This window comes from Panulirus ornatus, chromosome 19, assembly GCF_036320965.1.
Source record: "Panulirus ornatus isolate Po-2019 chromosome 19, ASM3632096v1, whole genome shotgun sequence".
In the NCBI taxonomy this organism is placed as follows: Eukaryota; Metazoa; Arthropoda; class Malacostraca; order Decapoda; family Palinuridae; genus Panulirus; species Panulirus ornatus.
In genome coordinates this window covers 69,287,677-69,311,040 of record NC_092242.1, presented here as the reverse complement: position 1 = coordinate 69,311,040, position 23,364 = coordinate 69,287,677, and the positions used below count along the sequence as shown (strand labels likewise).

The 23,364-nt window shown below is 37.7% G+C and overlaps 1 protein-coding gene across 4 annotated transcripts in view; it reads left to right on the top strand.

Moving 5' to 3' along the window:
* Positions 1-23,364, top strand: part of LOC139755659 (5-oxoprolinase) — an 83,021-nt gene that overhangs the window by 20,476 nt on the left and 39,181 nt on the right. For all 4 annotated transcript variants that reach the window (XM_071674290.1, XM_071674288.1, XM_071674289.1 and 1 more), the window contains 8 exons: positions 639-735; positions 830-993; positions 1,708-1,821; positions 10,747-10,948; positions 14,904-15,129; positions 15,926-16,064; positions 20,794-20,926; positions 21,916-22,060. In XM_071674290.1, the coding sequence (XP_071530391.1) occupies positions 639-735; positions 830-993; positions 1,708-1,821; positions 10,747-10,948; positions 14,904-15,129; positions 15,926-16,064; positions 20,794-20,926; positions 21,916-22,060 (1,220 nt within the window). The remainder of the gene's footprint in view (positions 1-638; positions 736-829; positions 994-1,707; positions 1,822-10,746; positions 10,949-14,903; positions 15,130-15,925; positions 16,065-20,793; positions 20,927-21,915; positions 22,061-23,364) is intronic.

Genomic DNA, 23,364 nt, shown 5'->3' with positions numbered 1-23,364 from the left:
ACATACATGAGATGGCTTGGAGAAGGCTTGGTTCTTGAAGTGATATGGTTAAGTGAATAGAATGAATGCAAGATGATGGATAGAAACTGGAACTAAGTGAGAATCATAAAAGGTGTTGGGGAATCATAGTTTGTAGATTTCTCATTGGTTATCCACATTTGAGTGATGGATTAAAGTTTTTTTTTTTATCTATCTGTACATATCTCTGATGCCCATTCATTATGGGAACTCTTATCAAGGGGATGGCCACGGCAAAAGAGTCTCACCTTATCCTGATGTTCCATGCTTCTCTGGCATACACCAATCCACACATTCTTCCACCATTGCTCTCCCTCCAGTACTCTTCCACTCTTGGTCTTCCTCTTATGCCAACCCCTTTAATCATACCATCATACACTTTTCTTGTAAACTTCCCATCTTGCATTCTTCTCACATGCCCAGACCATCTCACAGTCTTGTGTTTACCCACTCTATCACTCCACATTTCATTCCCTTTGCATTTCCTGCCATACCAAATGTCTCATACACTCTCTCATTTCTTTCTTCAGTGGGGATAATGTTTCATTGTTGATGATCAAATAATTTCTCCTTAGAAAGAGAATAATTCAATTTTAACTTAAGTTTCCTTCTTTCTCTAGTTGGATGTAAACACTGTGGCTGCTGGTGGCGGATCACAGTTATTCTTCCGATCAGGAATGTTTGTTGTTGGTCCAGAGTCTGCCGGAGCTCATCCAGGTAAGAATGTGATGGAAGTTTGTCTATTTTTTATCATATCTAATTATATCACATGACTTTCTCCAAAATGATCTAATTTATTGAAAATTTTCAGGCCCTGTTTGCTATAAAAAGGGAGGCCCACTAGCACTGACTGATGCAAATGTGGCTTTAGGTCGTCTTTTGCCTCAGTTCTTCCCAAAGATATTTGGTCCTAAAGAAAATGAACCTCTTGATAAAGAAAGTACAATGACAGCCTTCAAACAAATAACTGATCAGGTAAGATCTTCTTTGACATGATGCAGTACTTACTTGTAAAGTAGATCATGGTATATTACACATGGTTTTTCTTTTTAAAGTTTTAAGTTAAGGTCAGCCGACATACATCATGTTTTACTATTCATTATGTGAAAACTACTTACCCCAAGTTGTGGAACTTCTCTCCATACACAGTCAGTGAAAGGATTTTCTGGAAATGTTACCCAAACAGCAAATTTTTGTTTATGAGAAGATTACTGTACTGAGAATTCTAATATTAAGAGGATTGAGTGTATTTCTATGGTATAAGAGTAGTGGAATAAAGGCAATGACTAAATGACAAAATCATTAAAGCACAGTACAGAAAGTTCATGAGATGGGGCCTTACGATTGTAGAAATCCCTCTCCTACAGTGTAAATAGGTAATGACAGTTGGAAATTGTGGGCTATGAGTAATTCTTTGATATGACAAATTATTTTGCATTGCATATGGTTATGGGGAAATGATTATAAGCTAGGCTGGTGTGAGTAGGCCATACTAACTAGACCAGAATATTTTTACATCTGTGTGGAAGCAGATATAAAGATCAAAAAAACAGCAGTTAACAGTTTTATCAAAAAATGGGCAATGATGATCAGTGATTCAATTTAAGCCAGACTGACAAAGGATTTTATCATCATATTCAAGAGGATGACATTACTTGATAAAATGTGATGAATCATTGTTCATTTCAGGTTAATTCCTGTGATTCAAATGCAGATAAAAATCTCAGTATTGAAGAGGTAGCATTAGGCTTCATTCATGTTGCCAATGAAGCTATGTGTCGACCAATCAGAGCACTCACACAGGTAAGCTTATTATTCTTATGCATTGTATTGCTATGTATCTATAGAATAACTTAAATGATTTTTACATGTTGTGATTTAAAACATCTGCAGAATATTCCTTTAATACCCTTATACACATTTATTCCTTCATTTTGTTCATCCATCTTACCATTTTAGAAATACTTTTATTCATTTACATCTCATCATTTTTCCATATATCCATAGTTCCTCAGTACTCAACTTGTGCTCTCTTGACATCACTTTATGTAGTACCACATTGTTTTCATTCTGATACCATACTTCTTGATTTCTTCATTCAGCAAACTTCATAACCATATCTTAGAGAATCTCTTTACTATTCTTTTATTCAGTTAACCACTTTGCTGTTACTGATATATTTTTATGGCAATGATTGGTACAGAAAGGTTTTCTGGAGACATATATTTATATTTATTATACTTAATCTCCATTTCCCATGTTAGTAAGGCAGCACTATGAAACATTACTTCTTGATTTCTTCATTCAGCAAACTTCATACCCATATCTTGGAGAATCTCTTTACTGCTCTTTCATTCAGTTACCCACTTTGCTGTTACTGATATATTTCTATGGCAATGATTGGTACAGAAAGGTTTCCTGGAGACATATATTTATATTTATTATACTTAATTTCCATTTCCCGTGTTAGTAAGGCAGCGCTATGAAACAGACTAAGAAAAATCCTTCCACGCATATACACACATGCACATACATGTATATACATATACATATACCTATATGTATATGTACATGTCAGTATTATACATATTAACATATTATTTATTTTTTTTTTTATTATACTTTGTCGCTGTCTCCCGCGTTTGCGAGGTAGCGCAAGGAAACAGACGAAAGAAATGGCCCAACCCCCCCCCATACACATGTATATACATAGGTCCACACACGCAAATATACATACCTACACAGCTTTCCATGGTTTACCCCAGACGCTTCACATGCCTTGATTCAATCCACTGACAGCACATCAACCCCGGTATACCACATCACTCCAATTCACTCTATTCCTTGCCATCCTTTCACCCTCCTGCATGTTCAGGCCCCGATCACACAAAATCTTTTTCACTCCATCTTTCCACCTCCAATTTGGTCTCCCTCTTCTCCTCGTTCCCTCCACCTCCGACACATATATCATCTTGGTCAATCTTTCCTCACTCATTCTCTCCATGTGCCCAAACCACTTCAAAACACCCTCTTCTGCTCTCTCAACCACGCTCTTTTTATTTCCACACATCTCTCTTACCCTTACGTTACTCACTCGATCAAACCACCTCACACCACACATTGTCCTCAAACATCTCATTTCCAGCACATCCATCCTCCTGCGCACAACTCTATCCATAGCCCACGCCTCGCAACCATACAACATTGTTGGAACCACTATTCCTTCAAACATACCCATTTTTGCTTTCCGAGATAATGTTCTCGACTTCCACACATTCTTCAAGGCCCCCAGAATTTTCGCCCCCTCCCCCACCCTATGATCCACTTCCGCTTCCATGGTTCCATCCACTGCCAGATCCACTCCCAGATATCTAAAACACTTCACTTCCTCCAGTTTTTCTCCATTCAAACTCACCTCCCAATTGACTTGACCCTCAACCCTACTGTACCTAATAACCTTGCTCTTATTCACATTTACTCTTAACTTTCTTCTACCACACACTTTACCAAACTCAGTCACCAGCTTCTGCAGTTTCTCACATGAATCAGCCACCAGCGCTGTATCATCAGCGAACAACAACTGACTCACTTCCCAAGCTCTCTCATCCCCAACAGACTTCATACTTGCCCCTCTTTCCAAAACTCTTGCATTTACCTCCCTAACAACCCCATCCATAAACAAATTAAACAACCATGGAGACATCACACACCCCTGCCGCAAACCTACACTCACTGAGAACCAATCACTTTCCTCTCTTCCTACACGTACACATGCCTTACATCCTCGATAAAAACTTTTCACTGCTTCTAACAACTTGCCTCCCACACCATATATTCTTAATACCTTCCACAGAGCATCTCTATCAACTCTATCATATGCCTTCTCCAGATCCATAAATGCTACATACAAATCCATTTGCTTTTCTAAGTATTTCTCACATACATTCTTCAAAGCAAACACCTGATCCACACATCCTCTACCACTTCTGAAACCACACTGCTCTTCCCCAATCTGATGCTCTGTACATGCCTTCACCCTCTCAATCAATACCCTCCCATATAATTTACCAGGAATACTCAACAAACTTATACCTCTGTAGTTTGAGCACTCACTCTTATCCCCTTTGCCTTTGTACAATGGCACTATGCACGCATTCCGCCAATCCTCAGGCACCTCACCATGAGTCATACATACACTGAATAACCTTACCAACCAGTCAACAATACAGTCACCCCCTTTTTTAATAAATTCCACTGCAATACCATCCAAACCTGCTGCCTTGCCGGCTTTCATCTTCCGCAAAGCTTTCACTACCTCTTCTCTGTTTACCAAATCATTTTCCCTAACCCTCTCACTTTGCACACCACCTCGACCAAAACACCCTATATCTGCCACTCTATCATCAAACACATTCAACAAACCTTCAAAATACTCACTCCATCTCCTTCTCACATCACCACTACTTGTTATCACCTCCCCATTTGCGCCCTTCACTGAAATTCCCATTTGCTCCCTTGTCTTACGCACTTTATTTACCTCCTTCCAGAACATCTTTTTATTCTCCCTAAAATTTAATGATACTCTCTCACCCCAACTCTCATTTGCCCTTTTTTTCACCTCTTGCACCTTTCTCTTGACCTCCTGTCTCTTTCTTTTATACATCTCCCACTCAATTGCATTTTTTCCCTGCAAAAATCGTCCAAATGCCTCTCTCTTCTCTTCTCTTTCACTAATACTCTTACTTCTTCATCCCACCACTCACTACCCTTTCTAATCAACCCACCTTCCACTCTTCTCATGCCACAAGCATCTTTTGCGCAATCCATCACTGATTCCCTAAATACATCCCATTCCTCCCCCACTCCCCTTACTTCCATTGTTCTCACCTTTTTCCATTCTGTATCCATTCTGATGCTCTGTACATGCCTTCACCCTCTCAATCAATAACCTCCCATATAATTTCCCAGGAATACTCAACAATCTTATACTTTCTGTAATTTGAACACTCACCTTTATCCCCTTTGCCTTTGTATAATGGCACTATGCATGCATTCTGCCAATCTTCAGGCACTTCACCATGAGCCATACATACATTGAATATCCTCACCAACTAATCAACAAGACAGTCACCCCCTTTTTTAAGAAATTCCCTTTGCAGTACCATCCAAACTTGCAGCCTTGCCAGCTTTCATCTTCCGCATATGTCTTGACCCGTGTGTTCCTTTAACTAAAGTCAGTGGATATGAAGAGTTTCTCACCACTTTGTAAGAATGATTTTGCCACCATGTCCTCCATTTCATTGGTTATCTCATTCCTTTTAAAGTAAATTTGTTTTTGCTCATTGAAATTTATATTTACACAGCATAGGCTCTCAAATACAATTAGCTCGTTTTTTATTTATTGCTTTCCCTTTGGTATATTGTTCCAGTCTGTGTTCACAGTTTGCATAACAGCTAACAGTAACTAGATGAGACATTGAGGTGACCATGGCATGCAAAGATTGTAAGACAAATTCAGATTAGTTGTATGAAGGACGTAGATCTATACAGAGTAGAGTGTATAATCCTAATGTTTCCTTACCCTGTGTGCTCAAGGAGTGTAGTGAAACACTCAGCAAGCCACTAAAGATATTGTTTAGAAACTCAGTTGTAGAAAGATCAATGCAGGGAAGTGAAAGTGCAAATTTTTTACTTATATTTGAAAGATTCTTGGAAAATTCTACTGAATTACAGGCCAGTACCCCTGAAAAACTTGGTTTGTAAGATACTAGAAAAATCAATCAGAGAGCAAATGGATCATTTCCTGAAGAAGTTACCTAAGTGAAAGGGAACATGGAATCAGAAGGAAGATGTTATCCATAACTAATCTTATAGATTTTTATGAACTGGAGCTGTAGCCTAGAAAAAAATGGGATTAGATGGGAGAACTATGTGCACATTAAATGGTGGAAGGCATTTTGATATTATCTTCCCACAGGTGATTGGTAAAAAAACAAAGTTTCCAGACATGCATATGAGGACAACTACTTTCATGGATTGATGATGAATTTTATCCAAATAGAAGGTAGCAAATGATACATGTTAAAGGAATCTTTTTAAATTTGTTTCACTCGGTAATTTCCTGCAGGACTTAATTTTTAGGTGTTGGAATTCTGGACCTTTTTAAATAACTTGACAGAAGAACTCAAGTCATATGCAAGTGTGTTTGTAAATGATGTAGAGTATACAAGGGAAATAAAGGGATGAGCATAGTCTTAACCTACTAAGAGACCTAGATAGACTTCGGTTGAGAATGCATACACAGTTGAAGAAATTTATGTAACCATATATCCTCCTCGAAGGCTCAGATTGGGGTGCCTAAATGTGTGTGGATGTAACCAAGATGTGAAAAAAGGAGAGATAGGTAGTATGTTTGAGGAAAGGAACCTGGATGTTTTGGCTCTGAGTGAAACGAAGCTTAAGGGTAAAAGGGAAGAGTGGTTTGGGAATGTCTTGGGAGTAAAGTCAGGGGTTAGTGAGAAGACAAGAGCAAGGGAAGGAGTAGCAATACTCCTGAAACAGGAGTTGTGGGAGTATGTGATAGAATGTAAGAAAGTAAATTCTCGATTAATATGGGTAAAACTGAAAGTTGATGGAGAGAGATGGGTGATTATTGGTGCATATGCACCTGGGCATGAGAAGAAAGATCATGAGAGGCAAGTGTTTTGGGAGCAGCTGAATGAGTGTGTTAGTGGTTTTGATGCACGAGACCGGGTTATAGTGATGGGAGATTTGAATGCAAAGGTGAGTAATGTGGCAGTTGAGGGAATAATTGGTATACATGGGGTGTTCAGTGTTGTAAATGGAAATGGTGAAGAGCTTGTAGATTTATGTGCTGAAAAAGGACTGATGATTGGGAATACCTGGTTTAAAAAGCGAGATATACATAAGTATACTTATGTAAGTAGGAGAGATGGCCAGAGAGCGTTATTGGATTACGTGTTAATTGACAGGCGCGCGAAAGAGAGACTTTTGGATGTTAATGTGCTGAGAGGTGCAACTGGAAGGATGTCTGATCATTATCTTGTGGAGGCTAAGGTGAAGATTTGTATGGGTTTTCAGAAAAGAAGAGTGAATGTTGGGGTGAAGAGGGTGGTGAGAGTAAGTGAGCTTGGGAAGGAGACTTGTGTGAGGAAGTACCAGGAGAGACTGAGTACAGAATGGAAAAAGGTGAGAACAATGGAAGTAAGGGGAGTGGGGGAGGAATGGGATGTATTTAGGGAATCAGTGATGGATTGCGCAAAAGGTGCTTGTGGCATGAGAAGAGTGGGAGGTGGGTTGATTAGAAAGGGTAGTGAGTGGTGGGATGAAGAAGTAAGAGTATTAGTGAAAGAGAAGAGAGAGGCATTTGGACGATTTTTGCAGGGAAAAAATGCAATTGAGTGGGAGATGTATAAAAGAAAGAGACAGGAGGTCAAGAGAAAGGTGCAAGAGGTGAAAAAAAAAGGGCAAATGAGAGTTGGGGTGAGAGAGTATCATTAAATTTTAGGGAGAATAAAAAGATGTTCTGGAAGGAGGTAAATAAAGTGCGTAAGACAAGGGAGCAAATGGGAACTTCAGTGAAGGGCGCAAATGGGGAGGTGATAACAAGTAGTGGTGATGTGAGAAGGAGATGGAGTGAGTATTTTGAAGGTTTGTTGAATGTGTTTGATGATAGAGTGGCAGATATAGGGTGTTTTGGTCGAGGTGGTGTGCAAAGTGAGAGGGTTGGGGAAAATGATTTGGTAAACAGAGAAGAGGTAGTAAAAGCTTTGCGGAAGATGAAAGCCGGCAAGGCAGCAGGTTTGGATGGTATTGCAGTGGAATTTATTAAAAAAGGGGGTGACTGTATTGTTGACTGGTTGGTAAGGTTATTTAATGTATGTATGACTCATGGTGAGGTGCCTGAGGATTGGCGGAATGCGTGCATAGTGCCATTATACAAAGGCAAAGGGGATAAGAGTGAGTGCTCAAATTACAGAGGTATAAGTTTGTTGAGTATTCCTGGTAAATTATATGGGAGGATATTGATTGAGAGGGTGAAGGCATGTACAGAGCATCAGATTGGGGAAGAGCAGTGTGGTTTCAGAAGTGATAGAGGATGTGTGGATCAGGTGTTTGCTTTGAAGAATGTATATGAGAAATACTTAGAAAAGCAAATGGATTTGTATGTAGCATTTATGGATCTGGAGAAGGCATATGATAGAGTTGATAGAGATGCTCTGTGGAAGGTATTAAGAATATATGGTGTGGGAGGCAAGTTGTTAGAAGCAGTGAAAAGTTTTTATCGAGGATGTAAGGCATGTGTACGTGTAGGAAGAGAGGAAAGTGATTGGTTCTCATTGAATGTAGGTTTGCGGCAGGGGTGTGTGATGTCTCCATGGTTGTTTAATTTGTTTATGGATGGGGTTGTTAGGGAGGTGAATGCAAGAGTTTTGGAAAGAGGGGCAAGTATGAAGTCTGTTGGGGATGAGAGAGCTTGGGAAGTGAGTCAGTTGTTGTTCGCTGATGATACAGCGCTGGTGGCTGATTCATGTGAGAAACTGCAGAAGCTGGTGACTGAGTTTGGTAAGGTGTGTGAAAGAAGAAAGTTAAGAGTAAATGTGAATAAGAGCAAGGTTATTAGGTACAGTAGGGTTGAGGGTCAAGTCAATTGGGAGGTAAGTTTGAATGGAGAAAAACTGGAGGAAGTAAAGTGTTTTAGATATCTGGTAGTGGATCTGGCAGCGGATGGAACCATGGAAGCGGAAGTGGATCATAGGGTGGGGGAGGGGGCGAAAATTCTGGGAGCCTTGAAGAATGTGTGGAAGTCGAGAACATTATCTCGGAAAGCAAAAATGGGTATGTTTGAAGGAATAGTGGTTCCAACAATTTTGTATGGTTGCGAGGCGTGGGCTATGGATAGAGTTGTGCGCAGGAGGATGGATGTGCTGGAAATGAGATGTTTGTGGACAATGTGTGGTGTGAGGTGGTTTGATCGAGTAAGTAACGTAAGGGTAAGAGAGATGTGTGGAAATAAAAAGAGCGTGGTTGAGAGAGCAGAAGAGGGTGTTTTGAAATGGTTCGGGCACATGGAGAGAATGAGTGAGGAAAGATTGACCAAGAGAATATATGTGTTGGAGGTGGAGGGAACGAGGAGAAGAGGGAGACCAAATTGGAGTTGGAAAGATGGAGTGAAAAAGATTTTGTGTGATCGGGGCCTGAACATGCAGGAGGGTGAAAGGAGGGCAAGGAATAGAGTGAATTGGAGCGATGTGGTATACCGGGGTTGACGTGCTGTCAGTGGAGTGAATCAAGGCATGTGAAGCGACTGGGGTAAACCATGGAAAGCTGTGTAGGTATGTATATTTGTGTGTGTGGACGTATGTATATACATGTGTATGGGGGTGGGTTGGGCCATTTCTTTCGTCTGTTTCCTTGCGCTACCTCGCAAATGCGGGAGACAGCGACAAAGCAAAAAAAAAAAAAAAAAATATATACAAAGTGATGGAAATGGGACACTTTGTGGTTTTACCTGTCATCTCTCCAAAAGCACATTACAAAATCTACATATGAGAGGAACCCAGGTATTCATGTAGTTCCTAGTCTGTAACCACAAAACTATATCAGGTGCATTATTATAATAGAGGTAAACTATGTTTCTGTTACTGTCAAAATTGCCTTCTAGTAGGTGGATAAGGATATGCTTACTAGAATATGTCCAGGATGTCAACAAAGTATAAACAACCATTTTAATTACCCATTAGAAGAGGGATGCAAGAAAAATTCCAAAAGCAGACAACAAGGATTGTACCTGAAATAAGGGAAGTGAGAAACTAGCTTTATAGAACTGCATTCCTTGGAGAAGAGAAGGAAAAGAGGAAATATGATTACAAGTTCCAGTTTCATGAATTGATTCATCAATAATTATATCAAGCAGTTTCCTTTAAGAATACTATTAAACTATGTAAGAAAGGAAAACATTAAAAGAATTGTGTGTATAGTGACAAAATGATGGAAGGGTGGAGCGAAGTGAATAAGATACTGAATGCAGAGATTATTAAAAGGTCAGAAAATTGTGGAATAGAAAATAAAGATTGAGATTGGGCTTCATGAATGTGACCCCCCCCCCCCCCACACACACACACATAATGTATGCATAGATACATAGTCAAAGAGAGAGAGTAAATCCTCTGGAGTTACATAACACATACTGTGGATAAATCCTTAGTAAAGACTAATTCCAGTGGAAATAGATTAAAAGAAGTTATTGTAGCAAATCGTACTTTGTGCTGCTTAACTTGTAAATATTTACAATTAGGGTAGAATAGCAAAACTTTTATTATTCATTTTTTTTTAACATATCATAAATTTGAAATTACAAAAATAGGATTTTTCTGACATTTCCTGGCAAATGAAGCAAATTCGATAAAATGCTAACTTTGCACAATTCTCTGTAATATTTAGTTTTCTTTATTAGAATAGAAATCTTCATTTTTGAAAAGTTGGATTTAGATATATAAGCATCATATATAGCACAGAGTTGGGAACCAAATGAGATATTACTGAGAAATGTTGTAGCCACAGAAAAATTTGGAATACAGTATGCAAGGATAGAATGAAGAATTTCTCTAAACTAATTCTTTTAGGTAGAAGATAGAATTCAGTTGCATTTGTCCATATGTATACTGTTATTGTACTCAAAAACTTTGTCTTTCTTTCCCATCACAGGCTAAAGGACACGATACATCACAGCACATACTGGCCGTATTTGGTGGAGCTGGTGGCCAGCATGCTTGTGCAGTGGCACGAATACTAGGCATGCAGACCATTGTAATCCATAAATATGCTGGTATTCTATCTGCTTTTGGAATGGCTCTTGCGGATGTAGTACAAGAAGCACAAGAGCCATGTGCAAAGATTTATGAATCAGGTAAAAAATTATTTCATAATACCCTTACTTGGTACATGTTTTATGCTAATGAGTGGATTTGGAAAAATGTCTGATTTCTTTTTTTTTTCTTACAGGCTGGATAGTTTCAAACATTGCCAAAATGTTGAGGATTTTTCAACCCTTACACAGTGAAGTTGGCCAGAAAATCCATCATTATTTGTAGATTGAAAATAGCATTTTTTTTCCTTTATGAATTAAAAGCTTGCCATACAGAAGCAAAAGAAAAGTAGTTTTTTCCTTTATGAATTAAAAGCTTGTCAAGCAAAAGTAAGGTAAAACACACAAAAACATTGTTAACTATGTTTGTGTTAGCCTGTTGGAATGATGAGGAATTGGGAGAAGGGGATATGCCTGACATGAATAAGTCATAGAGGTAATTGAGAAATGTATGAGAGGAGAGGTCATTCTCTGTTGGGGCAAAAATGGATATGTTTGAAGGTATAGTAGTTCTAACAGTGTTGGGTGGATTTGAATTATGGGTCCTGAATGCAAGAAGAGGGAAAGGTCAGATGTGTTGGAAATTATATTCCTGAGGACAATGAATAATGTAAAACAGGTTGATTGTGTAAGGAATAATGGTGTAAGAGAGTTGTAGTAGTTAGCACAATTTGATCAAGACAGCTGATTAGGTTTGGCTGAAATAGTTTGGATATTGAGAAAGGAGGAGTGAAGAAAGACTGAATAAGAGAGTCTGTGTGTTGGACATGAAGGGAGAAAGGGAAAGGAGAGACTAAGCAGATGTAACAATGTAGTAAGGAAAGCTTTAGGGTAATGGGGCCTGAACATTCAGGTGAATGAAGGGAATGCATGGGAGAGAATGAATTGGATCAGGGTGGTGTATGTGGGGTGATGTTATTTCATTGGGGTGAACCAGGTCATATGAAGTGGTAAAGGTAAACCATGAAATAGTCTATAGGGCTTAACTGCAAATGTTAGTCTTTGGTTTCAGGCCATCATACATGGCAGCCAGAAATTGGATGTGTTCAAACGTGACCATAGTTTGTTTGTTTCTGACACAACCTCATTAAAACATGAGAAGCACTTGGATATGAAAAGAAATGGAGGTTATAAACTGCATTGCAGTTGTGATTATTTGCTGAACTTACCAAAAATTCTTTACTGTTTCCTGTCTCAAAATGTATAAGTATACTAAGGAAGTGCTGGATGATTATTCATTTGAAGCTCATTGAAGGTTGAAGTTGGATAAAAATGAATGTTAACTTGTTGAAATGAGTTTGATAATTTAGAAAAGTCAGAAGGCAGGTCCCACATTTTTTTCATCATTGGGGCTAGTCTAGATGTGCTTTTAGGATCATTGAAACTTAGATCATCCTCATGAGCGTCAGGCCAGAGCTTGATGAAGGGGTTAGAGTTTCTGTACCTGGGCTTGCACAAAGCTTTGATGATTTTTTCAGCAGTTTTTGCGGTCATATGTTCCAGTGATTAGGTTTTCTTTGATTACCTGTACAAGAAATTGGTGTATGCTGATAATCTCTTGCTGAGTGATAAATTTTTTGTTTTTCAAACACAATGAAGAGATTTGCTATTCTTATCCTTACTTCCATGCAAACCCTTTCTTATTGAACATGAGTCATTATTACTCTCATCACTGTCCTCCTGAGTGTGTTTTTTCACCATTAAAACATTACCTTCATCTGTTGTTTGATATTTCACTGTCACAATGCATCCAGTCTGTGATATCATCATACAAATTCTTGGGGACCTCTCTCCTGATATTCATTCTCCCAGTGTACCTAAATAGTTCTGCTTCTAGGGTTGTCCCAACAGAAATATGAACCTACTAAAGTCTTCAGCATCCCCACTACCATCAAACAGTTTCCCAGGCCACAGGTTATGCCATGTGTTCTTCAGGGTAGATAAAGTGACTGTTCCCATGACCATTCATTGGCCCAGATGCCATTCTTGATGGTAAACTGCTTTCTGTTTTGGAAGAGAAATTCTGCAACAACTGATGCAGAAATTAATTTCTTTATAGGTGCTTCATGTTGGAAACAGATAATTACCTAATCCATAGGCTGTATCAGGAAAGATAGTTTGGGTTAGATATGTCTTGAAAACGTTCTGTAAAGTTGATTCTTTAGCATCTAGGTGGACAAAATACTTATCCAAGAGGAGAACAGTTTTGTAGATGTCAGGCAGCCTCATCTTACAGCAGTGCTTGAGTGCCTCCACATGAAATTGATGTTCATATAACTCATTGGTTAGATCTTATGTAGACCATCCATGATAAATCACTAGTATATCCTTCACTTCTTTCAAAGTACAAGGGTGAGCACTCTTGCTACTGACATGCAGCATATACATGTGTACCAGCAGTGTTAGTTCATGTGAATACAGTGAGCTTGTCATTAACATCCCTAACCTCACTCATTACAACATTACAACTCAACAAATGCAGTTTTATACTTTCTAAACATTTTTGCATGTTCCTGATTCCAAAATGGACTTTGTAAACTAAGGAAGTAACAGGTGGTTATGCAAAGGTTGAAGTGATTGGGGTTTCATTGAGTACCAGCACCCTAACAAGACTGTGGGAGTTGTTTGATTATGGAGTGCTGTATTTGAGACATTAGAGTGTACTAAACTTGTGTTGTTATTACATATAAATTCATTGATATATATATATATATATATATCTTTTTCTTTCATACTATTCGCCATTTCCCGCATTAGCGAGGTAGCGTTGAGAACAGAGGACTAGGCCCTTGAGGGAATATCCTCACCTGGGCCCCTTCTCTGTTCCCTCTTTTGGAAAAAAAAAAAAAAAAAAAAAAAAAAAAAAAAAAAAAGTGAGAGGGGAGGATTTCCAGCCCCCCGCTCCCTCCCCTTTTAGTCGCCTTCTACGACACGCAGGGAATACGTGGGAAGTATTCTTTCTCCCCTATCCCCAGGGATAATAAGGATATATATCATGGTAAAAAAGTATTTTTTTTTCAAACATATTCGCCATTTCCTGCATTAGCGAGGTAGCAGTAAAAACAGAGGACTGAGCCTTAGAGGTAATATCCTTACTTGGCCCTCTTCTCTGTTCCTTCTTCTGAAAAATTAAAAACAGGAGGAGAGGATTTCCAGCCCCAACTCCCTCCGCTTTTAGTCGCCTTCTACAAAACGCAGGGAATATATGGGAAGCATTCTTTCTCCCCTATCCCCTTTTATTATTCATATCTAAAACTTTGTATAAATTTCACAATAGTGCATCATAAAGTTCTGATCATGTATGAAAAATTCTATAATCCTCAGTACCAGGAACATTTGGCAGTGTCATTAGCATGGTATGCAGAGGTGATTAATTTTGCCATAAAAAGATTCACATTTGTAAACTCCTTGCTAATGATGACAATAACATAATATATGTGGCCATTAATAAAAGAAAAAAAGTGGAAATGCCTGTACTCTAGCACATGAAACATTCCATATCACAGTGGCAAGAGTTACTACAACATGCTACGTAAAATAGAGGCAAATGGGAAATACCAAATAGATAAAACGGTATGAGCAATGAGTTAGGTATAGGCTTGTCCAATGTCCCTTAAACAGATCATCTACAAAATGAACATGTAAAAATTCCTATGAACAACCTTAAGAACCCATCCATTTTCATAAAGCAGATTCTACTTGATGTTCCTTCAGGACTGAACCTTAAGGACTATATTCATAAATACTGGTAGGAGTGATCACAATGGACCAACCATATATATATATATATATATATATATATATATATATATATATATATATATATATATATATATATATAAAGTGCTTTTGATGATTTATGCTTTTACTGGAATTTTGATTTGATAAGATATATTATAAGAATGCAGACATTTCTTAATTACAATATTCACTTTGTCGTAACAGCATGGTATATGTAAATAGAAATAATGTAGGCCAATTTCTTTACTTTCTCCAGCAAACTTATCTTATCTGGACTCTCGTCTTGAGGCCTTGGAAAAAGAATGTACCAATGCATTAAAGAATCAGGGATTCTCTTCAGTAAACATCATATGTGAAGCATACCTGAACCTCCGCTATGAAGGTACCGATTGTGCACTCATGGTTACAGCAGATAAAGATGGGCTGATCAACAAAAGTAATTCTTGTTGTTATGGAGACTTCAAGCAGGCTTTCTTAAAACGGTTAGTCTGTATCAAAGTATATCTGTGGTATCCATGTACAGTAGTATATAAATGCATATTTTCTGTATCAATACAGTACCTATATTTTGCAAGTTTAAATTCATCAAGCTATTTTCTCTACTCTGTGATCTATCCTATGAGCATGAGAAACTCTGTTGGATTATCTTTCGGAAAATTAATGTTAGTCCCTCCATTCTACAGTGTTTCCTGTGGGGAAGCATTGGCCTTCCTCACCCTTTGCTCACTTGAAACAAAATAGGCAGAGTTGGTTCTTGGGTTGTCTCCTTTTGATATTGTGATTGGCATCCCCAACTTTCATCCAAAATAGCTGTTGTTACTAGTGAGGGAAATTTATGCAAGTAGCCAGAATTTTGTTTTTGTGACATATTTGCCTCAGATGTCAAGTATAGCCATATGTCTCAAAATTTTTTTTAACATATATTACTGTTTTTTCTGCAAAATGTGTAGTTTTTATAGAACATGCAAATTGTTAATATATTGAAAATAAATCACCTAATTTTGAAAATTTATGGCTAAGTAATGAGATACAAGCTCATGTGAACTAGTATTTTTATTTAGAATGATATCAGTAATGGCTTCAGTATTCTGTTATCTAACTAATATACATTTCTATTTAGCAAATATAGAAAGTATAGAAATGGTTTGCAGTTGAAAGGTATGAGGAAGATTATGTATAAGCTATCCCCCTGTCTTTGCAGGAAGAGCACATATTTTACAAACAGGTATTTTATTGAACAAAAAATTTTGTTTTTCTATCATTACATGTCTGATCTAGGTACAAGAAAGAATTTGGTTTTGTTATTGCTGAGCGACAAATACTCGTAGATGACATACGAGTTCGAGGGATTGGAAAGTCAGTTATAGAAACAGATGAAGACATACTACAAGCCGATGGAGAACCCAAGATAGAAACTGTAAGTACCTAATGGCTGTTATTTTGAATTCAATGATTTGTCATAAGAGGGTAAGAGAACTTTTTGCAAAAATCACAGTTTTTCCACCTTTGAAAATTAGTGATTGTTATTGAATGTTTGAGGATGACATCTGCAAAAATTTTGCTTATAACACTTAGCTTTGAATGCAGAAATAGTGAGTCAAGGGAGAGAGGCTATCTTTGCATGTTGGGGGAGATATCTTGGATTGCATATTGGTTACAGATATTTGTCACTTTTGTGCAGTCTGTGAACAAAAAACAATTATGTTGATATGATCGATGAGGATATTTCATCATCATAAAGACATTTACTATAGGGAAATACAAGGAGAAATGATTTTCTGGACCTCATCTCATCTTTGAAGCTACTTCTAAGGCAGTGATGGTTATCACACTAACTGAGGAGAATAGGATCACCTTCATGACAAGTATTATGGAAGGTTGCCTCTGGATTATATGTGACATTCCACCATTATTAGCTGAAAAATGCTTACATTCATTTATGCTCTTCTAAACAGGCAATTTTGCTATGCCATGCTCACTTAACTCTGGGAAATTATCCATGTGTGTTTGCTCAAGATAGAATATAGGGTGACACTCTGAAAAGTTTGTCTTACTGGTCATGTTGATGTAAATGATGCAAAAGTTATATGTATCTCTTTAAGATAATGAAGTTACCTTTTTGTTAAGAATAGGGGGTGAAGAAAATAGTAATGGAAGAAAGCCCTTGTATACACCTGTTTTGGAAATGATGCTAAAGTGACCCCTGATGACCATGGCATGGAAATGGGACATGAAACTCATGAGACTGGAACTATTATGGACTCTGACTTCAGGAATCAACCTAAGGAAATAAAGCATGCCTCTATTTCAGCAGTTTAAAAAAAAAGTCAAAATTATTGGTATGCTGTTCTATGTTCTGGTGAAACAATATTTTTTTCTGAAATTTCTAATGCTTGAGCTACAGATATTTTAACTTTGCAGAAAAGCATTGTCAGTGGATTGTACCAAGAAATTTGACAAAGTTTTGGTGAAGAAATACTTAAAGGCATATTTGAAAATATTGAGACACTGAAAGAAAAAGTAATAGAGAATACCAAGATATACCAAGATATGGTACCTGTACTTTTAAAAGATACCAAAATATCAAGAAAGTAAAGCTAGGAAAATCATTGAAGAGAAATGAGGAGAAACTGAAAAGCAGAACATACAACAGATGGAGAGAGAGACTCATGTAATGAAAGATAAAACACAGCAAACAGGCAAAAGAATTACTAGTTTACTACAGCAGCGAAGATGATTCAGTCAAAGTTATCATCCCTACCAAATGTATCAGTAAGTCATGGGAAGTTTTTCCCCCATGTTTACTCCAAAATGAAATCTAGGAAAGCCTTAAAGACCTGCATCTAAATATTATCTTTGTGAAAAGACAAACAAGGAAAATTATCAACAAAAGAGTGAATACAAACACCTTGATTATAACATTTGACAGCCTAGAATTGCCTTGCTGAGAGATAATGTTAAACTGTACATCCCATCCCCAATTCACTGTTATAAATGTCAGATTTATGGGTATGCAAAGGATAGGGGAAAGAGTATTTCCCATGTATCCTCTCCATGTTGTAGAAAGCAACTAAGACAGGCAGGAGCTTGGGGATGGAAACCCTAACCTTCTTGAATTTCAATTTCTAAAAGTTAGAACAGAAGTAGTCAAGCAAGGAGTGTGCATCCTCCTCAGAGTTCAAGCTAGGGTGTCTGAATGTGTTTGGATGTAACCAAAATGAGTAAAGAGAAACAGGTAATGAAGTCACTATCAGCAGAAAAGAACTAGGTAGCTCATTTAAGTCAAGACCTGTTTGTAAAATTTTAATTCTGGAGGTAGATATAAGAAGCAGATAGTATTTCCAGATTTCAAATTTATTCTTGATGCTGTTGTGTATACTGTCTTGATTATTGATTTTATAATAAGGCTGGCAACTCTTTTACCCTTATTGGCAAGTGTGTGATCAGATTTATACAATTTAGTCAAGTCAGAGTCTAAACTCTCATTTCCTAGTTTGGTTTCCTGCAAGCTAATGATTGTAAAGGTTTCATTTAATGAAACTTAAAGACCAAAATGTTCTACAGTTCCATTGCAGAATACTATTTATCTATCTATCTATATCTCTGATGCGTGTTCCAGTTGGTTTGGATTCATGGGCAAGTAATACAGCAGATTACTGACTTGGTTGGATCTCATGCATCACTACCCAAAGACTGAGTCTTATTAGTTAGAACTAGCTGGTTTTGAGTTAAATCTTTAACATTTTTTTCTATTTTTGGCTCTTAGAAGCACTTGATGAGCATTCCTATAGGTATGTGCCTGAGGGATTCTCCCTGGAAGGAGCACCCAAAGGATGCTCCCAGAGTGGGATACCCAGAGGGTGCCCCCCCAGAAATGGATGCCTCTTCCCAAAGGAGGGATCTGATAGAGGGCATCAAAAAAACTCTCAATACACCACCACTGTGAGGGTTTGGAAATCTTGAATTGTTAGAGGATGATCCTCTTTTTCCTGTACGTAGAGAAATAGCTTGAGATTACTGAATTGGTAGTCATCCATTAGACTGTACCAGGAAAAGATGTCTTTAGAAAGAATGTTTACATCCCTTTTTGCTTCTGTTTTCTCTTTTAGATTCGCTATACTTTCTGTCATTAGAATTGTTTTTACCTCTACAATTACAGTAACTCATTACTTGCATGGGATGCCTCAAAGAATGCTGCATAAACTATACTTTTTTCTTTTTGTTCTTAAATACTTGTTCACTGTTTCCCACATTAGTGAGGTATTGCCAGGAACAAACTAACAAGAGGTGTCAATCACTCACATCCCTTCTTTATCTGTCATGTGTAATGCACCACAACAATAGCCCTTGTCTACAACTAGGCCTCACAGATCTTTCCATGGTATCTCCCAGCTACTTCACATGCCTTGGTTCAATTCATAGGCTGTCCCTTAATATAGTGTGTCCTCACATGAAAATTACTCCTCACAGCAACAACAATAAGTCGTCAGCCAACTTCAAAGCTGGCTCCCAAGCCAATCTCTCACAAAGGCTTCATCTGTAAAACCCATAGACTCTACAGTGGTATTCCCTTGGAGCAGTTCTTCCCTTGCCTAATGTGTCTCTTCCTACGTGATCTCCCAGTACCTCCTTTCATATGCAGATGACCTTGCAGTCACAGCAAAGTGCCCTGATACCACGGAAGCAACAGAGAGCATTCACCATTGCATTACATAATCAGAATAGTGGCTCATCCAGAACAGAATGTGTGCTTCTCCATATATATGTCTTTAGTCACCCTGTTAACCCCAGACAGACATGAATTCAACATGCATCCTCCTGTCAGATTGGATAGCCAGTCCCCCCCACTCAACAAAACACTATTTTTGGTGTAATATTCAACATACACTGTACATTCAATTCCCACACTATAAACATTAACACAGAAGCAGTAAGTAAACGAAATACCCTGAGAACACTAACGAACCAGATTTGGACAAGAAAAAGAATCCCATAGTATCCTTTACAAACAATTCATCTACCTTACTGTAAACTACACCTCACTCGCTTGGTTATCCACCCTGCAAAAAGCAGGTATAACCGTGCTGAAAACCACACTGGCTGCCTTAGCAACCACAAGCACTCAATGCTTACACGGTAAAACAAAGGTTCTCCCATTACAGTTTCATTTCAAAATGCTTTGCACTCAGTTCTTTGAAACAACACTGGATCCATCCCATCCACACCTTTCCATAACTAACCACCAACTTTAGACATAAGTGAAATATTTACTCCTACTTCACACTTTCCATATACTTGTGGATTAATGATTGCCATTAGTATATTACATTTTATTCTGAAGTCTCATTTCACATCAAACATCCAAATGCATAATGTCAAGATGATGTTCTCCACTCTATCCTATCTAAGAAAACTCCCATTAGAGGACTTTGGTCATAGAGTTTTGTGGAGCTCTGCCAATAACCTTGCTCAGAGTTGTCAGATTCTTGATCTGCAGGACTTCTTGATTGGAACTGGTGATCTAATGGGCATTCTTCCCCATCTTAATGCTCACCACTTTTGCTCAACACAAAACTCTAGAGTTTCCTACCAGGCTTCATTTAGTTTGCTTCCATGTGTTTTGCTTGCAAGCTAATCACTGTTAAAACAACAATTTCCAGTTTGTGAAAAGCCATGGTATTTCTTCCTTTAGAGGCAGCCAGTTAGTAAACTTTCAAAATTCTCCTCAATGCTCCTTTCCATCTATTGATACCTCATACTTTCTGTGGTGTAGTTTGGAGTTTGATGGTAGTCAGTTGGACTTGTTTATTTCTTGTATATATGGATTTAGGCTCATGATGTCAGCCTTCTTCTCTAGATGAGATGTTTTTGAAGTAATATTTGCAAGATGACCTGTCCACAGGGGTGGATAATGGGTTTAGCCCATTATTGAGAGATAGATACATTATTCCCAAAGGGGGTAAGGCTGTTTCTTCCCCACTGGTGTTCTCTATAGGAAAAAATACCTTTTCCAGAGTTGAAACATTTTTTTTAGCATAACAAGCAATAAATTGTTAATGTTATGAAGGGGAATACTAATATGTTTATTGGTACCAGATTCTGTGAAATGGATTGTTAATAATGTATATTCTTTTACAATTTTACAGGTAACAAGTGTTTACTTTGATGAAGGTTGGGTAGATACAAGAGTTTACATGTTGTCATCCTTGGGTTCAGGACACATTTTGCCTGGGCCTGCGATAATCATGGATAAGTTGTCATCCATATTGATTGAACCAGGTTTGTTTAGTCTGTTCACTATCAGTAAGGATAAATTATTTCTTATAAAGCAGACTTTGTGAGCTACTGTGTTTCATTGATATAGGTTGAGAATCTGGTATCATGAACTAAGGCTAGATTCTTTAGGTTATTTTGATAATACAATTATAGCATAGGGATTTGGGCACCCAAAATGAATTTTGACAAAGATGAATGCATGAACTTAATTTACTCCATATAGATAGGGACAAATTTAATGATAATAGATAGAATTTGTGATTTCTTAGAACTATTATAGAACTAATGTAGGTTGCGAATCTGATAGTATGGACCAAGGCTACATGTTTTAAGGTTGATGGTTTAGACAATTAAGTTTTTGCATATTGGGTTGGGGACCCCAGTTTTGCAAAATGAACTCTTATAAAAGATGAATGCTTGTAGGAATTTCTACCACTCTGTGTAAATGGGGAGAGGTAATGATAATAGACAGAGGATGCAGTTTTTTAGGAACAGTGTTTAAGGGATGATTTCAGTCACATATTAAATTGTAACACAAAAGGGGTATGCTAAGGACAAGAGTTAAGTGCAAAAGTGTGTCAATATTTTTTTTGTGCTGCTTATGAAGTATAATTCAGTTTTACAACTGCAGAACCCCTTTTATAGGGTTCCCATAGCTTTAAATCAGGAATTCAATCAAGAGCAGAGAATGACTCCTTTGGAGTGGGGAGTTCCACAAAGAGAGTGTATTCCTTTCCTTACATTGATTGTGAGACAGCCTTGCCAAAGTTGACTTTTCACTTCTGGTGTAAATACAAACAGTTGGAGTACAGTAACACCCTTGTGAAACATAGGGCAGCACATAAGGATTGCTGTCTAAAAGAACAGGAAAGTGTCACAATGCGTGTTATCCTTAATATGCTCTGGGACTTCATAATCCTCTGATTCTGCATATTTCATTTTCTGTGATAAGTAAATCTACTCATTCTTTTATTATGAAATTGTATTTTCAGGCTGTGAAGGCTTTATCACACATCGGGGAGATGTACAAATTAAAATTGGAAGCTCCAAAGGAAAGATTATTGGAACTGGACTTGATACTATTCACCTTTCAATTTTTTCCCATCGATTTATGAGTTTGGCAGAACAAATGGGAAGGTATGCTTACTTGCTGTTTCATGAAGTATACATTGTTTATTTGGTGCAAAAGTGTTTTTATTGCATGAAAATTATATAAAGACACACAAATACATACACAGGCATATGCAAGTATGCATATGGACCCCTGTAGTGTAGCAGTTATCGTTACTGACCATCATGCATGCATGAGTAGCATGTGATCAGACCCACTTAGGTCCAAATCCTGGTTGTGGCAGCCAGTCCTTAGTCCACCCAGCAGTTTATTTTCTCCTATGGGCTGTTTGATAGAGTGGTTAATGCCCATAACACAGGGATAAAAACATTAGAGAGGCAGGGACCAGTTGCAAAATCTTGAATGGTAATTCTAAGAACAGTATAAATCCTAAAACAGAACAGAAACCTGGGAATATTGAAACTGAGATACACAGGGGATTATTAACCTTTGAGCAGTAGAGTGCCAGTAGACTGCCAGAAAAATTGGCTGCATTGTTTTAAATTCACAGTTGATTTATGATTTCATCTCTTGTCCATATTTGTCACTAGCAGCCTAACAACACAGCTGGAAAAGTATCATGTCTCACAGTAATTCATAAATTATCAGAGTGTAATGATGTCTTTTGGGCAACTATTGATGTCAGTTTTAGAATAAAAGAAGCAATTCCCTTTGCATGAGTGTTATAGATATGATGAGAATAAATGATACTTTTTTCGTTTATTCATGTAGATAATGATCTGTATATGTAAATATATAAACACATAAACATGTATACTATATTTAAATACAGATATGAAAAGATGTTTGACTAATACATATGGGATCTGTAAACTTATAGATAAAAAGAAAATTGTGAAATGTGTAGTGTTTTTAGGAGTATGTAGAAAGAAATCACACCAAGAGAAACCCCAAATCATTGTATATCCAGACTTACATAAATAGGTTTACTTACATAGGTAAGCCAAGGCCCTTCCCCAACAACTCAGTACCCTCTTATGCCAATATAGAGGAAGTTATACAAGAGGGTACTTTTTCTAGGTTGTTTTTTTTGTGAGATATGATGAAGACACTTTCCCTGGGGATAGGGGAGAAAGAGTACTTCCCACGTATTCCCTGCATGTCGTAAAAGGTGACTGAAAGGGGAGGGAGTGGTGGCTGGAAATCCTCCCCTCCAGTTTTTACTTTTCCAGAGGAAGGAACAGAAAGGGGGCCTAGTAAAGATTTTCCCTCTTAGGATCGGTCCTCTGTTTTTAACACTACCTCACTGATGTGGGAAATGGTGAATATGTATTAAAAAAATTATGAAGACACAGTGTCAGCAAAAAGA